This window comes from Somniosus microcephalus, chromosome 19 (assembly GCF_052327205.1).
Source record: "Somniosus microcephalus isolate GS21.2 chromosome 19, FLI_Smic_1.0, whole genome shotgun sequence".
Lineage (NCBI taxonomy): Eukaryota > Metazoa > Chordata > Chondrichthyes > Squaliformes > Somniosidae > Somniosus > Somniosus microcephalus.
In genome coordinates, this window is record NC_141005.1 from 60,796,679 (window position 1) to 60,813,279 (window position 16,601).

A 16,601-nucleotide genomic window follows, 5' to 3' on the forward strand; every position below is an offset into this window, starting at 1 on the left:
GAAATAATTATATCCTGAAACAGTCACTTAACTTGATATAACTGAGCAATAGTTTGTCACATTCCCAGAATTTTTTGTGTGGCAAATTTTGAATTTCCAGCAAAGAGCAGTTCAGAGAACACAACAGCTGACGACCAGAAACCTCCCTGGGAATGGTCAGAACTGGTTCCAGCTGTGCAAGGAGTCCAACATGAATATCTGCTGCGTGTTCTTGCTCTTCGTTGTAATTGGTGCTTTGGGGGTCTCGGGCACAATACATTCTAGGTGAAACAGTGTGAAGGACATTAGCTGGCAGGGTCTGGGTACAATCTGTGTTTAACCCCAGCTATGTGCAACAGGGACTTCATGCAATATGGGTTAGACATAGCATGAAGGACATTGTACAGAAGGGGCTTGTTGGAATTATTACTCTAAATACAGGTCCATTCACTAGTCAAGAATGAACCTTAGTGGAATTGACTGTTATGATCTCCTGGATAATGAGACACTTGTCTACCAAAGCAGTCTGTAATGGCATCATGTTTTGGTGCTGTAATATTAAGGCTGAACAGGTCAGAAAGAAACAGTGATAGGAGATTGTTCTGATGGTCAGATGCCAAGCAATCATTTAATCATTTGACCTTCTGCAATGCCCAACGGCTGCCTGCAGTGAACCTGAAAAGCCAAGGTTCACTCTGCCTTAGTCGGTCGTTCATAGCTGCATCACATGGAGCTTGATTAAATGACTCTTTGGAAATGGCTGAAGAAGTGTACTCCGTGAGAGAATGGAAAACTCAAAACTCAGGAACAGTCAAAGATGAGGAATGGATGGAATGAGGAAACAGTCTAACAAGTGGATGGGGTGAGATGTTACAATTAAAGCTCACCTCAGAGGCAGGAGGGGGCTTACAATAGTCTGCTTGTACAGTAGCTGGGAAAGGCCACTAGATGAGAAACCAGAGGAGCCAGATAGTGAAAAGCCCTGAGGAAGCAAACTGCAGCAGGAGAGAAGAGAGGGAAGAAAACACAAGGCTCTGAAGCAACAAGAACAAAAGCATTCCTCTGTTGGACTACTTCTATTAAAGTGTTACTTGGGGCCAGGACAGAATACTTACCTCCGCACTCACTAAGGTGATCCCCATACACTACTCACCTCAAATACCTATATCCACCCAGCTGATTCCCATACCACAGAGGCTTCCCCTCTACAGGTACCTGTTGAGGGATCCCAAGGTGATGCTACCACATCCATACCTGCTGTGGTTCCCAGTATACCCAGAGACACTGACAAAATCAAATCAAGTGACTGACTACACAAATACATCCATTTAAGAGAATCCCGTGTTTAATGGGCCCGTAGCCTTTGAAACCTTCCCCCATTACTTTCAAAGCATTTCCTTACAATTTACATAAATGATAGTGTCTTGTTCAAATGGAGTCTGAACTTCCATCCCCAGAAACGTGCCAGTAAAAACAAAGAACCATTAAGTATTTAAATCAGGACGTGAACAAAAATGTAGTGTTTCATGTTCTAATTCTAAATTCATATTTCAAGTGTGGGTGCATAAAGTGTGGAAGAAGCAAATTCATTCCAGTCTCCTGTTTACAACATTTATTTAGCTGCAGGATTCAGCGCCTTAGTACAATACTTACAGCAAGCTTACTAAAATTGTATTACTTGTCACAGAAATAATTAAATATCTAGGATTGGGACTTATTGCAACATTTGAATGTATATTAATTTTTATTTTGTAGTTTTTTGCCCCCAATCCATGTCACCCAAGAGATCATTCAGTATTGTCCTTTCCTTACCAATGCAGCATTCAAAATAAGCTGCCATTTTTGAGCACTCAATTCTATAAAGGTTCGATAAAATACAGTGTTGGTAGGCTTTTTGACTGTGACCAGATCTGAAGGGGGGGGGGGGGGGTGCGGGGAGAAGAGAGGGGAAGGTATCAGAGGCATTTGCAACCCTGCCTTCACCTGATGTCCACTCACATTTTCTAGGAGGAGTCATTGGATAGCAAGCAGAAGCACAAACCCTGGCTGATTTCCCCCCACTTTTTATTACATCTAAGGAAAGGATAATACTGTCTGATCAACATCCGGGTGTTAAAATATCTCACATTGTCCACTGAATGGCTAGCATTGCTAAAAGCCTATTTAGTGCAAGTGAAGACTCACTCTCAATGGCACTGAACAATGCTCAGGATTTTCATGTCATAGATTAGAAGGTAGAGGGTGTGGGGGGGAAAAAAACTATGTCCCGTTCAATCTCCCTATTCTCCTCCTCATTGCCAAGTTGTGCTCTTTCACATCATCTATATTGTTGTTTGCCCTGAGCCCTAATTACAATATTGAATTTAATTATGCAGTGATTGCTAATATTCTTGGATGGAAAATTCCCATCCCCTTCTCCCAAAGAAGCTACTTTAAGGGACGTAGAAAGTACATCCTTATGAGAAAATAGGATGATCTAGATACAGTGACTGACTAAAGAAGTCAAATGTATCCTAAAGATTAGAATTTATAATTAAATAAACATGAAAGGAATCACACTAAGGAAGACCAGGAGAAGTAATTTGAGGATAACTAAAATAAATACCAAAAGCAGTTAGAGCAAAATTGTTAGGCAGATTACTCATCAGTGACAGGAATTAGAATTAATCATTCTTAGCTACTTACAACAGTGTTAAAGACCAGACAGGTCCTTTAAAAGATAGAAGTTGGGTAGCAATATTGAGGGGAAATCAAAAAACTCAAAGGTGCTATGGTGGGAAACTAACGGGATCGGATCGGCCACCTGTTTTACACTCTATAGGACACTGAAGTCAATGGAAAGTACAATCAGGCGGCCGATCCAATCCCGTCAGTTTCCTGCCAGGAAGGTTAGATTCAAATTAACTCCAAGTCTTCAGAAGTCATGGTTGTGTTACAAATGAATTAAAGCATCAAGAGGCCCAAATTCCTGTTTTCACTAATTTTAATAATAAAAAATACGAGTTAAAATTGGTGGAATACTATTTTTTGTACTTATTCTGTTTTAGCCCGAAAATTAGCAGATAAGATTTTTGGCCCTTGTATGTTTACAGGTTGTCGGGACCAAGTAGGATGCACACTGGAATTCTCCAGGAAATGAGCTCCATAAATATAAAAGGCTAGGAGTCACATATTCCCACTTTTTAAAATAAAGTATTGAGGTGTGAACTGGGGTATGATAAACTAGTCAGTCTAACACTGGTGGTAGGAGAATTGCCCAGAATTTCAAAGGACAATGTCCATGTGCTACTGAGGTGCACAGAGCCTATAAGGGGATAAAAGTATGGTTTAGTATAGGCAGAGCCTCCCAAACATACTGGAAATCACAGAAGATGTAACTAGAGGACTTAACTAAAGGAGCGGACTGGAAATGTTTAATGTGTGTAAAATACTTAGATTTTCAGAAAGCATGCTTTAAAGTCTCACATCTGTAGGTAAAGGTGCATGGAGTTGAAGACAAATTAGCAAGGTTAAATATAGGGAAGACCGAAGCTATTGTCTAAGGTCGTCACCACAAACTCTGTTTCTTAGCCACCGACTCCATCCCTCTCCCCGTCAACTGTCTATAGCTGTACCAGACTGTTTGCAACTTGTGTAATATTTTACCCAGAGATGAGCTTCTGAACACATATCCACGCTATCACTAAGACCGCCTATTTCCACCTCTGGAACATCGCCCGATTCCACCCCTGCATCAGCTCATCTGCTGCTGAAACCCTCATCCATGCCATTGTTACCTCTCGACTTGACTATTCCTGGCTGGCCTCCCACGTTCTGCCCTCCGTAAACTTGAGGTCATCCAAAACTCTGCTGCCAGTGTCCTAACTCGCACCAAGTCCCGTTCACCCATCATTCCGGTGCTCGCTGACCTACATTAGCTCCTGGTTAAGCAACATCTCGATTTTAAAATTCTAATCCTTGTTTTTCAAATCCCTCCATGGCCTCGCCCCCTCCCCATCTCTAATCTCCTCCAGCTCCACAGCCCTCCGAGATATCTGCGCTTCTCTAATTCTGGCCTCTTGAGCCTCCCCGATTTTAAGTGCTTCACCATTGGTGGCCGTGCCTTCAACTGCCAAGGCCCTAAGCTTTGGAATTCTCTCCCTAAACCTCTCTACTTCACTTTCCTCCTTTAAGAGGCTCCTTAAAACCTACATCTGCCCTAATCTCTCCTTATGTGACTCGTGTCAAATTTTGTTTTATAACGCTCCCGTGAACTGCCTTGGGACGTTTTACTATGTTAAAGGCACTATTTAAATACAAGTTGTTTTTTTTTTAATTCATTGATGGGATGTGGGCGTCGCTGGCTAGGCCTGCATTTAGTGCCCATCCCTAATTGCCCTTGAAGATGGTGGTGAGCCACCTTCTTGAACCGCTGCAGTCCATATGGTGTAGGTACACCCACAATGCTGTTAGGAAGGGAGTTCCAGGATTTTGGCCCAGCGACAGTGAAGGAACAGCGATACAGGTCCAAGTCAGGATGGTGTGTGGCTTGGAGGGGAACTTGTAGGTGGTGATGTTCCCATGCGTCTGCTGCCCTTGTCCTTCTAAGTGGTAGAGGTCGCAGGTTTGGAAGGTGCTGTTGAAGGAGCCTTGGCGAGTTGCTGCAGTGCATCTTGTAGATGGTACACACTGCAGCCACAGTGCGCCGGTGGTGGAGGGAGTGAATGTTGAAGGTGGTGGATGGGGTGCCAATCAAGCGGGCTGCTTTGTCCTGGATGGTGTCGAGCTTCTTGAGTGTTGTTGGAGCTGCACTCATCCAGGCAAGTGGAGAGTATTCCATCACACTCCTGACTTGTGCCTTGTAGATGGTGGAAAGGCTTTGGGGAGTCAGGAGGTGAGACACTCGCCGCAGAATTCCCAGCCTCTGGCCTGCTCTTGTAGCCACAGTATTTATATGGCTGGTCCAGTTCAGTTTCTGATCAATGGTAACCCCCAGGATGTTGATGGTGGGGGATTCAGCGATGGTAATGCCATTGAATGTCAAGGGGAGATGGTTAGAGTCTCGCTTGTTGGAGATGGTCATTGTTGTGGTTTGCAGTTGTCAGTGTAAAAAGGTAAAGGTGCCACCATGTTAACTAGATTAACTGGAATTTCATTAAGGGGATTCTCTTAAAAGGACTAACATTTACCAGTGAGATTATCCCAATATACCCAAAAACATTGAGGTAGAAAAGAAAAAGGTGTTGTCTCATGAGAAAGATATCCACTGTAGTTATTCCAGTAATTGCCAAGATTAAAAAATCCACCTTTAGAGACAGGTCTACACACTTCAAATAGCAACACATCACATTTTAAGCAACATTTCCTTCTAATGATTGTGTGGAAACAATGAAGCCTGTTCAGTAACTGAATTACGATCTACTAAAATGCAGTGATAACATAAATCAGTAAAAACTGCATTCAAAACAGACCCATTAAAGTTGGTGTTCACTGATCTTTGACCTACCTGCCAGGCCTCCAGCTGCTGCGAGAGGTTGAGTTTCTGCTGGATTGCGTCCAGGAGCTGGCTGTTGAGTGACATCATGTCAATCTTACACTTGGCCAGTTCCATTTCCAGAGTATTCTTCCTGCAACGGAAACTCAGAATGTTACCTTTACATTACACTACCATATTTCATATCGATCCATGTAACATGTTGGAAGGAGCATGCTGCTTCAGTTGGTAAATGCACTGCTCAATGTGGAACTAAATCACACAGACCAGTAAGATCCAAGGTTTGGCGATCTATAGGGAAACTACTATTAGCCTCGGGTGGGGGTGGGAAAGTCAGCTACAGTTTTTATTCCTGGTCACTATCCAACATCATCTGTTAAGCGCTCATATGGCCATTGGATGAAGACAGAATCGACTGTAATTCACCGCCCACCCCACCCCGATCAAAAAGCCAACACTTGCTGTCTATGATCACACATAGTGATTGGGTGAGGTACCAGAGATGCTCAGGACCTGTGGAATCATAATCAACGAGTCAGTACTTTCTAGAGAGGAGGAGTAAAATGGATTGTGGGGGGAGGGAAATGCTTCACACCTGATCTAAACCCAACCTAACATAGACCTCATTTGCATTACAACTGGGTTATCTTCACAGACCAGGTTTGTGCATCATCAGTTATTGGCAGGAGTCTCATTTCATTTTTCAATAAAAAGCTAAAAGTGGAAATTCACTGAAATGTGAACAAAACATAACAGAAGCAGGTATGAAAGGACCAACTCCAACCTACTTACCAGCTCATGGCTACCCTGCCTATTTTCTCAGCTGTGACCCATTTGCAGATGCATTCCAACAATGGCAAAACGTAACTTGAAGGACTACTTTAGACTCACTGGTGTTACTTTATAGAACAGTTTAAGAATAGCCTAAGAACTTTTAGAAAAAGAAAAGGCCATGAAGCCCATACCTTTTTTTGATAGATCTCAAAGCCCATTTACCTGCCTTCTCACCACACCCTACACGCCCCTCGCTCTCCAGAAATGCATCAAACGGTCTGTTCAACCTATTTAATTTGTCCACTTGGATAACCCTATCAGGTAACTTATTTTACAATTCTACTACACTGGGTGAAAACATTCTGCTCAAAAGGTCCTTTTAGATGCTGTAAGACTCAAGCATTTAGTGAAGCAAGTTCAAGCACATTTGAAATTTGCAAAATAAACAGATTCCAGGAATACTAAAAGGGAAACAACATTCGCAGGGCACAGTGCACAGTGTGAATGTCGGACTCTGATTCTGACCAGGAACAAAAGCATTTTCTTGTCAAGGTACAGCTTCAGGACAGAGGCTATTCAAGGCTGACCTAGGATAAGGATCAGTTTAATCTCAAAACCGGATTTTTCACTCACCTATTTTGTCCCTGATCTTGCAGTTCCAACAGTTGCCCATGAGGATAGTAGCAGCACTCTAAAGTATCTCTAGAAATAGTACTCATATTTCACTATTGGTATGGCAAATGCGCTATGTGCCCCATCATGTCTGGTATCTTTCAATTCCTGATTCAATGAAAAGTAGAGATGGAAATATCCTGAACAGATTCTGCAGATGGACCTAAATTGACAAAGTAAGCTCGCTGGGACTTGGCTTATGTCCTTATGGTAATCTGCAGAGTTCTGACTAAACTCTACTGTTAGCATTTAATTGGGTCATTATGATCCTTTCATTTGGGATTTTAATAAAAAGAAAATGTAGACTTTTTTTCCAGGACTATTCCAACTATTTTTGTCTCATTTATAGCATCCAGTGCTGAGAGAATTTTCACACAAAATGTCTTATCCTGATACAGTCAGCCAGTTAGCTCGAGGAACAGCACCTCATCTTTCGATTAGGCACTTTACAGCCTGCCGGACTCAGTATCGAGTTCAACAATTTCAGATCATAATCCCTGCCCCCATTTTTTGTGCTGCATGATTTTGCCATTCCCATATGCAACATTTTCACAGTATGTTCTTTCAATTCCTTCTTCCCCTTCTAACCACCCCCCCCCCCCCCCACAGTCTCTGCACCTGCTTAATATGTTACATTTCCAGCTTTTTCCAGTTCTGATGAAGGGTCCCAGACCTGAAACGTTAACTCTGTTTCTCTCTCCACCGATGCTGCCTGACCTCCTGAGTACTTCCAGCATTTTCTGTTGTTATTTCAGATTTCCAGCATCTGCAGTATTTTGCTATTGTATGAGGGTACAAGTGGGACTTACTGCCCTGGTGCAAGCCATCTCCCCATTTCTTTCTTGTCTTGACCTCATTTTCCCTTTTTTTATGTTCTTGAGTGAAAAAATAGCATGGAATGAGAAAAGGTCGCCAGGGTTAAGGATATCTCCTCGTGGCTGGAGAAGAACTTGGAGTGGGAGGGGGAGGATCCAGTTGTTATGGTCCAGGTAGGAACCAACGACAGATAGAACTAGGAATGAGGTTCTGCTGAGGGAGCTGGGATCCAAATTAATAAGCAGAACCTCAAAGATAATAATTTCTGGATTGTTACCTGAGCCACGCACAAATTGGCATAGGGACAAACAGATTAGAGGTTTAAATGCGTAGCTCAAAAAGTGGTGTGGGAGGAAGGGTTTTTCAGTTCATGGGCCACTGGCACCAGTACTGGGGAAAGAGGAAGCAGTTCCGATGGGATGGGTTCCACTTAAACTGGGCTGGGATCAATGTCCTGGCAAATCGAATAACTCGGGCAGTAGAGAGGGCTTTAAACTAATGAAGAGGGGGTGGGGGGTGGGGGAGGATTCAGGAAAGAGTAAATTTAAAAGCAGCAAGGGAAATGTCAAAGCTGTAGAGCAGAGTAGAGTTTTGGGTAAAAATAAGCAGAGTGGGTCAAGAAGGGACAGTGGGAGAGTAACAAAGGTAATAAGGCATCAGTGACTAAGGTGGCAAGTCAAAGCTAAAGGCCCTATATCTGAATGGGCGAAGCATTCGCAACAAAATAGATGAATTACAGGAAACTTTGTGCTATCCAGCACCGACGGGACCGAGCTGTTGCCGTTCCCTCAAAACTGCCGGACAAACCAGCGCTAATGTTGAAAGATACGGAAGCTTTTGAGCTCCGTATCTGTCAACAAACCCTGTTGCTTGCTTCTAAACAGTCCAAGCGTCTCTGTAGCTTAGCAACAGCTTCAGCAGACTTTGCAGAGCTTGACTGTTGAGAAAAAAAGCAACGAGAAAAAAAAACCTAACGAAAACAGCTCCTGATTTTTGCCGGTGGCTCGAGCATTCCGGACAGTTAGCCTCCGGATAACACAAAGTTTCCTGCAATAGGTTTGATCTAATAGCCATAACGGAGACGTGGTTGCAAAATGGCCAAGGTTGGGAACTAAATATTCCAGGATACTTAATTTTTAGAAGAGCTAGGCAAAATGGAAAAGGAGCAGGGGTAGCCCTGATAATAAAGGATGGGATAAAGACAGTAGAGAGAAAGGATCTTGGCTCCGAAAAGCAAGAAGTAAAATCAGTTTGGGTGGAGCTAAGAAACAGCAAGGGGCAGAAAACATTGGTGGGAGTTGTTTGTAGGCCCCCAAACAGTAGTTGTAATGTAGGGCAGAGTATAAATCAGGAATTTAAAGGCGCATGTAACAAGGGTAATACAGTAATCATGGGGGACTTCACAAATTTGCAGTAATAGTGTGGAGGACGAATTCATGGAATGTATACAAGATAGTTTTCTAGATCAGTATGTTGAGGAACCAACTAGGGAACAGGCTATTTTAGATCTAGTATTGTGCAATGAGAAAGGGTTAGTTAATAACCTCGTAGTAAAGGGGCCTTTAGGGAAGAGTGACCATAATATGATAGAATTTTATATTGAGTTTGAAAGTGATTTAGATAAATCTGAAACTAGGGTCTTAAATCTAAACAAAGCAAACTACGTGGGTATGAGGGGCGAGTTGGATAAGGTAGATTGGGAAACTAAGGTATGACGGTAGACAAGCAATGACTAGCATTTAAAGAATTAATACATAAATTACAACAAATAGACATTCCTTTAAGGCACAAAAACCCCACAGGAAAAGTGGCCCAACTGTGGCTAACAAGAGAAGTTAAAGATAGTATTAGATCAAAGGAAGAGGCTTATATCAAAGGAAGAGGCTTATAATGTTGCCAAAAAGAGTAGCAAGCCTGAGGATTGGGAGGATTTTAGAATTCAGCAAAGGAGGACCAAAAAATTGATAAAAGGAAAAATAAAATGAGAGTAAACTAGCAAGAGACATAAAAACAGATTGTAAAAGCTTCTATTGGTATGTAAAAAGGAAAAGATTAGCAAAAGTAAACGTGGGTCCCTTACAGGCTGAGACAGGAGAAATTATAATGGGGGAAATAAGAAAATGGCAAAGAAATTAAACAAATACTTTGGGCTGGATTTTACCTTTCAGTGCAGCCTAGGGGCGGGACAGCTACCTTCTGAGTTCCGATCCCGCCCCCAACGACGGCTGACGCAAAGACGCTATTTTGCGTTAATTGGCCTTGTTAAGCCCGCCCTGCGGGCTTGCCGGCCATTTAGGAGAAAGCCGGTGTCAGATGATGTCAGTTGATGACGCATCATCTGCCGGTTTTTTTAAAGGGGCCACGCTCAATTTTTTTTGACAAATGATTTTTCAGTGTTTGACGGCATTGAGGTGCTGTACGTTGGCCCTTATTACAATAGGATTTGAGTATAAGAGTAAAGACATCTTACTGGAATTATATAGGGCTCTGGTGAGACCACACCTGGGGTATTGTGTACAGTTTTGGTCTCCTTACCTAAGGAAGGATATACTTGCCATAGAGGGAGTGCAACGAAGGTTCACCAGACTGATTCCTGGGATGGAGGGGATTGTCCTAGGAGGAGAGATGGAGTAGACTCGGCCTATATTCTCTAGAGTTTAGAAGAATGAGAGGTGATCTCATTGAAACATACAAAATTCTTACAGGGTTTGACATGGTAGATGCAGGGAGGATGTTTCCCCTGGCTGGGGAGTCTAGAACCGGGGTCACAGACTCAGAATAAGGGGTCGGCCATTTAGGACCGAGATAAGAAGAAATTTCTTCACTCAGAGGGTGGTGAATCTTTGGAATTCTCTACCCCAGAGGGCAGTGAAGGCTGAGTCGTTGAGTATATTTAAGACATAGTCAATACATATTTGGATATTAAGTGAATCGCGATATGGGGATAGTGCAGGAAAGTGGAGTTGAGTTCGAAGATCAGCCATGATCTTATTGAATGGCGGAGCAGGCTTGAGGGGCTGAATGGCCTACCCCTGCTCCTATTTCTTATGTAGCACATCATGTCCTATGTCTTTTCAGTTTGTCATTACTTTCTGTTTCTTGTGTTTTTTTAAATTTCCAATCCAGGTGCCTAATAGAATATTAAGTGGCCCAATTGGTAAAACACTTGCCACTGAGTCAGCAGGTCATGGGTTAAAGCCTCACTCTAGGATTTGAGCACATAATCTAGGTTAACGCTTCAGTGGGAGTGCTGCCTCAGTTGAAAAATTAAATTGAAGCCCTGTCTGCCCTCTCAGCTGGATGTAAAAGATCTATGGTACTATTTGAAGAGGATCAGAAGAGTTCTCCCAATATCCTGGCCAACATTTCTCTCTCAACCAACACCATCAAAACAGATTATCTAGTCATGTATCTCATTGCTATTTGTGGGACTTTGCTGTGCATAAAATGGCTGCCGTTTTGGCCTACAACAGTGACTACACTTCAAAAGTACTTAATTGGTTGTAAAGTGCTTTGGGGCGTCAAGGATATGAAAGGCGCTATAGAAATTCAAGTTCCGTTTTCTTTTCACATATCTGCTATTCCAATACCATATTAAGCAGGGAAGTATTAGCTGGACTTCTGAGGGATGTGTGTGTGAATTGTGGTCATTGTGCCCATTCACAACACCCTCTAGTGGGAGGGGAGCAGAGCTCCATGTATATTTACTTAAACTCATGTACGATGCTTGGTTCAATAGCCTTTGACTGCTAGCAAAATTTAAATGTTGGATGGGTTTATTCATTCTATTCTGTCATTTTCCATCATTTGAACCCTTGAGTCAGTCCTGTATTGATCAGACTTTAAAAAGCACATACAAGCTGTCTCACTACTAAAAGCAACTGTCAATAGTCTCTATGCTCTTTAGATGAACACTGGCAGCACTTTTCCCATTACCGATGTTAAACTCACAAAGATAAATGAAGGAAGCCATTGGCCTATCCAGTTCCTCCTTCCATAGGAACCCATGGCACCCCTCATCACAGTATTCAACAGTCTCTTGAATGATTCAAGAGATTTTCCCTCCACTACTCTACCTGGAAGGCCTTTCCAGGTATTGCTCACTCTTTGCATTGAGGTGCTTCCTGACATCATTCCTGGACTTGTTCTGTCCGGATTCACGTTTTACTTTTTAAATACCAAATTAGAGTCACCACTCTCCAGTCCTCAGCTGAAATCTCTGTATTTATGGAACTCCTCAGAAATAATTTAACCAGAGCTTCACCTCACTCATTTCCTCGAGGTTGCAGGCCATCTGGACTCTAGACAGTTATTGAGTCTGTTCCTACAGCATGCTTCACGGAGTTCTAAATAGGTCCGATTCCAGTTTGGCTGGATCTGAATTTTAGCCATAGTGAAGTGAATACAGGATTGAAGAACGAGGATTAGTTAACTGAATAATCCACAAACAAAACAGGAAAAGGGAGAGAATGAAAAAATAGGGGAAACAGAGCTATAAACAGGCGCAAATCAGAATAGAAGAAGGGGATTGTAGTTTTACACTTTGATCTTCAAAAGTAAACATTTTAATGATTGACCGGAGGGGGTAAATAGTTTAATATTAAACTCTGCTTGGATCAGTTCAGTCTGCGTGCCGTGAAGTCATCTCATATTTACCCCTTTATCCAGGTTACATTCCCACTTTTTCCGTAGTCTCCCTGTTCTTTCTGTGCATCACAGGAACAGTGTTTGTGTGGCTAGCTCCCAGGTCTCCAATATCACTCCAAACCAGTTCCTAGGGGTCACATGAGAGTGGTCTAAGAATGACATTCCCTCCAATTTATTGCCTGGTCTCTGCATAACCACAAGGCTGAGATTGGGAATTTACTGGTGTGGGATCACAGACACTAATCTGCTTTGCACAGCCATTCTGTTTTGATGCTCCAACATGCTGCGCTATCTCTCCCCCACCTCTACCTCCAATGATTATAATATAGGGCAGGGCTAAAGAATTGGTCCCTGGAGAGCTCAACAGCCCAGTTACTACCATTTATAGCTGATCAGTTACCCAGCCAATTAATAATCCAATTTACAACATCACTGATCCCATGAGCTTCCACTTCAGCTTTAAATCTTCTCCGATAGGTTTTGTTAAAGACCTTTTGAATGTCAAAAAATACAAAAAAGTGTTTATATTATCTGTTTGGGGGGGGGGGGGGGAAAGAGTGAAGATTAGGTGCTGAAGTAGTGTTGAATGTATTTCTGCTACACATTGGGCACCATCAGATCTGTTTGACACTGACAGTAAATGCTCGTTAGTCTGAGATCTTCATTTCTTCTTCCTGGGATACATTAATATTCAGGTCTGCATAATTAGACCGGTAGCTAGACAAATGCCTTCAGACTGGCGAGTAAGAGAGCAAGGCTGGCAGTTTCCACACGTAGTAAATCCAACAATTTGGGCATATAGAAGAGATGGCAGATAGAAGATGTCAAGTCGCCGCACTGGAGTTCCTTTTATGCATTTGTCTGGATATATTGACAGTACAGCATAGACTTATTCAGACAACAAGCCATTTGAACGGTACTGATACCAGTACAAAGCCCAATGGAAAAGGGATGATTTTAATTCACGATATTGTAGTATTTGTTTGGGGAGATGGAGGGGGGAAAGAGGGGGGCGTGGGGTGATACTGCCAAAGCTACTGTTGGAATGAGATAGATGCTGAGATAGTCTTCAGCCACAAAATTAACTGTGTCCCATCTTAGCCAGTAGCTCCTCACAGCCTTTCAGTTTCTTCAGAGAAGTTTCTTACTTTGCTATGGCTTCATCCCGGTCACCGAGAGCTTTCTGAAGCTGCTCGTCTTGTTCCTTTTCTTCAGATGTCACCTTCATCTTGTCTCTCTCCTCTTTCATTGCATTCATTTCAACTCTCAGCAGCACCACCTGTAAGGACGATAAGTTCAGCAAGCAGGTAAGTCTTATAAAATCATCCTAATGAGAGCATGCAGAGTTTACCATTCACTACACCTTAGAGAGAGTAAATCTTGGCCCACTGTCCCTAAACTGTAAATTAATGCTGGATTTATAAATTGATCTTACCATACAACTTTCTAAACTATTTATAGTATGGGGCTAGTGGGAAAAACTAGAAAAGTGACACTGATGTGGTAGGAAGTGCCCTTGTGAGGTTTGGGCAGTGTAGTGGGTGTTTGATTTTACAGCTGCCTTTTGCTATACCTGACCAAGGAGTGCTTCAAGGTGACACTGGATACTTAAAATAAAAAAGTGTTCCCCTCTTAAGCGTTAACATCATTTGTGTTAAAAAAGTGTATGAAAGCACGCCAAATTTCTATGCCCCCCCCCCCCCACAAAACATTTCACAACATAGCAGTTTAACGAGCGCGCTTCATTCCTGAAACAGGGAAGGATGGGTGGCAGAGACCATGTATTTTGGCCACCACTGCATTTGCTTCTAGAGCTACTATGTAGAGTGGGTAGTGAAATCAGGGAGTAGCATTGGTGTCAGGTTTTATAAAATTGTGCTGGAATTTGTTATGGTGGAAAACGGGAACCTGATATGATCATTTGGCTTACGTTTGTTACTAGATTTGGAGCAAAAATCAATGCTGTGAAACCTTTTTATGTGTGGGGGGAGGGGGATAAATTGTGCTTATTATTTGGCATGCTTTTGTTAAAACATAAAAATGATAGTATTTACCTGGAAAGTGTTCCACTCCCAAATATTATGTCAGAATAAAGCACTCCTGGGTTAGATGAGCAGCAGACATTGACTAGATTAGTACAAGTTGCACAAGCAGAATGAAAATAGTTATACAGGAAACTCTTTAGTATCCGGCACCGACAGGACCGGGATGGTGCCGGTTGATTAAAAATTCCGGATGACGGAGAGGGTATCTACCGAGGCTATTTTTAAACAAACAAAAATTTAAAAATCAAGAAATGTGTAGTATACAGTAATTGGGTACTCCCGGCAACGCGGGAGAGTCCGACTCCTGTTATTGAGCTGTTCGGACTTCCGACAGCGCCAAGAAGCCGAGTAGTGGCAGTTTGGAGTACTACCCCCACTGACCAACTCGGCCACCACGGGAGACTTGGACTCAGCAACATTTCCGGTTATTGAGACGATGTTTTCGGAGTATGAATTTTGCCGGTTTAGAGAATTCCGGATATTTAGGTGCCGTTTAAGCGAGAGTTTCCTGTACTATCATCCAGCAGAGATTGTAGAATAGCAAAATACTGCAGATGCTGGAGCCGTCAGACGATTCGTCCATAGTGGAGTCAGTGGAAAGTGCAGTCTGAGATGTCATTTCCTCTCAGGTGTGAGCAAAGCGAGCGCACTTGGCAGAGATTATAGAATGCCTTGTGTCACACACATACACAAAAAACAAAGTATGGAACAAGAAATGCCACCCAGTGCATTCTACCCACAACAGTTCTACCATTAGACTCCAGGGACAATTTGCACGGTCATGGACTCTCTCCTAATTACTTAAATTCCTGAAAATCCAGAGAAAACTAACATTCCAGGTTACTGAGCAATATCAGTCTAACATTACCATTCATGTTGTTCAATCTGACCAGTTACATTTCCACAGATTATATTCCTCGAGTCCCAAACAAGACTGCAATCATTTGATAATCTTTATCTGTACTTATACGAATATCCTTCAAACCTATCTTTAACCAGGTGTTCATACAGTTCTTTTCTGAAAGAGTTAAACATCACAGTAATAACTGCTTTGGTGGGAGTCTGGTAATCTATAGGAAGCTGCACATTGAATTTTGAATAAAAGGGCATTTAATAGTCTGTATACACCTAGGATATGCCAGACTCTCGTTTGAGTTTGCGCAGTGTGTACATCTGTAACGCATTGGAGTTCTACTTGAGTTCATACAAACTAACGTACCGTAGACTCATTTCCATCAAGAATGTTCTGGATCAGGCGTTTGAGCTCGTGCAGTGCCGTATGTAGGCTCCCTGTAGGGATATCTTTGGCAGAGGAGCTGTCAGACGATTCGTCCATAGAGGAGTCAGTGGAAAGTGCAGAGTCTGTGATGTCATTTCCTCTCAGGTGTGAGCAAAGTGAGCGCACTTGGCAGTAAGCCTCCCAGAGTTCTATTCTCAGCTGTGGTGAAAGAAGAACAATGCTGTGAGTTTATTAGTGAAAAATACAGCAAGGTGAAGGTATCATTATACATACAGTACATTAAGAAATTAGACAAAATCTCAACCTAGACACAAAGCATGGCAAAAAACAGCTGGTCAATGCTCATAGAAACACCTGAAGCAACAACCAGAGCCAGCCCCATGCGGGGCAACAACCAGAGCCAGCCCCATGCGGGGCAACAACCAGAGCCAGCCCCATGCGGGGCAACAACCAGAGCCAGCCCCATGCGGGGCAACAACCAGAGCCAGCCCCATGCGGGGCAACAACCAGAGCCAGCCCCATGCGGGGCAACAACCAGAGCCAGCCCCATGCGGGGCAACAACCAGAGCCAGCCCCATGCGGGGCAACAACCAGAGCCAGCCCCATGCGGGGCAACAACCAGAGCCAGCCCCATGCGGGGCAACAACCAGAGCCAGCCCCATGCGGGGCAACAACCAGAGCCAGCCCCATGCGGGGCAACAACCAGAGCCAGCCCCATGCGGGGCAACAACCAGAGCCAGCCCCATGCGGGGCAACAACCAGAGCCAGCCCCATGCGGGGCAACAACCAGAGCCAGCCCCATGCGGGGCAACAACCAGAGCCAGCCCCATGCGGGGCAACAACCAGAGCCAGCCCCATGCGGGGCAACAACCAGAGCCAGCCCCATGCGGGGCAACAACCAGAGCCAGCCCCATGCGGGGCAACAACCAGAGCCAGCCCCATGCGGGGCAACAAC

The 16,601-nt window shown here is 43.4% G+C and overlaps 1 protein-coding gene and 1 long non-coding RNA gene across 2 annotated transcripts in view; one reads left to right on the forward strand and one right to left on the reverse strand.

Moving 5' to 3' along the window:
• Positions 1-16,601, forward strand: part of LOC147104517 (uncharacterized) — a 111,867-nt gene that overhangs the window by 9,499 nt on the left and 85,767 nt on the right. The gene's annotated exons all lie outside the window — the stretch shown is intronic.
• LOC147104518 (BICD family-like cargo adapter 1) overlaps positions 1-16,601 on the reverse strand; it is a 103,430-nt gene that overhangs the window by 5,786 nt on the left and 81,043 nt on the right. Inside the window, exons 6-8 of the mRNA XM_085961878.1 lie at positions 15,626-15,844; positions 13,510-13,640; positions 5,465-5,585 (exon numbers count right to left, since the gene is read on the reverse strand). Of these exons, the coding sequence (XP_085818004.1) occupies positions 5,465-5,585; positions 13,510-13,640; positions 15,626-15,844 (471 nt within the window). The remainder of the gene's footprint in view (positions 1-5,464; positions 5,586-13,509; positions 13,641-15,625; positions 15,845-16,601) is intronic.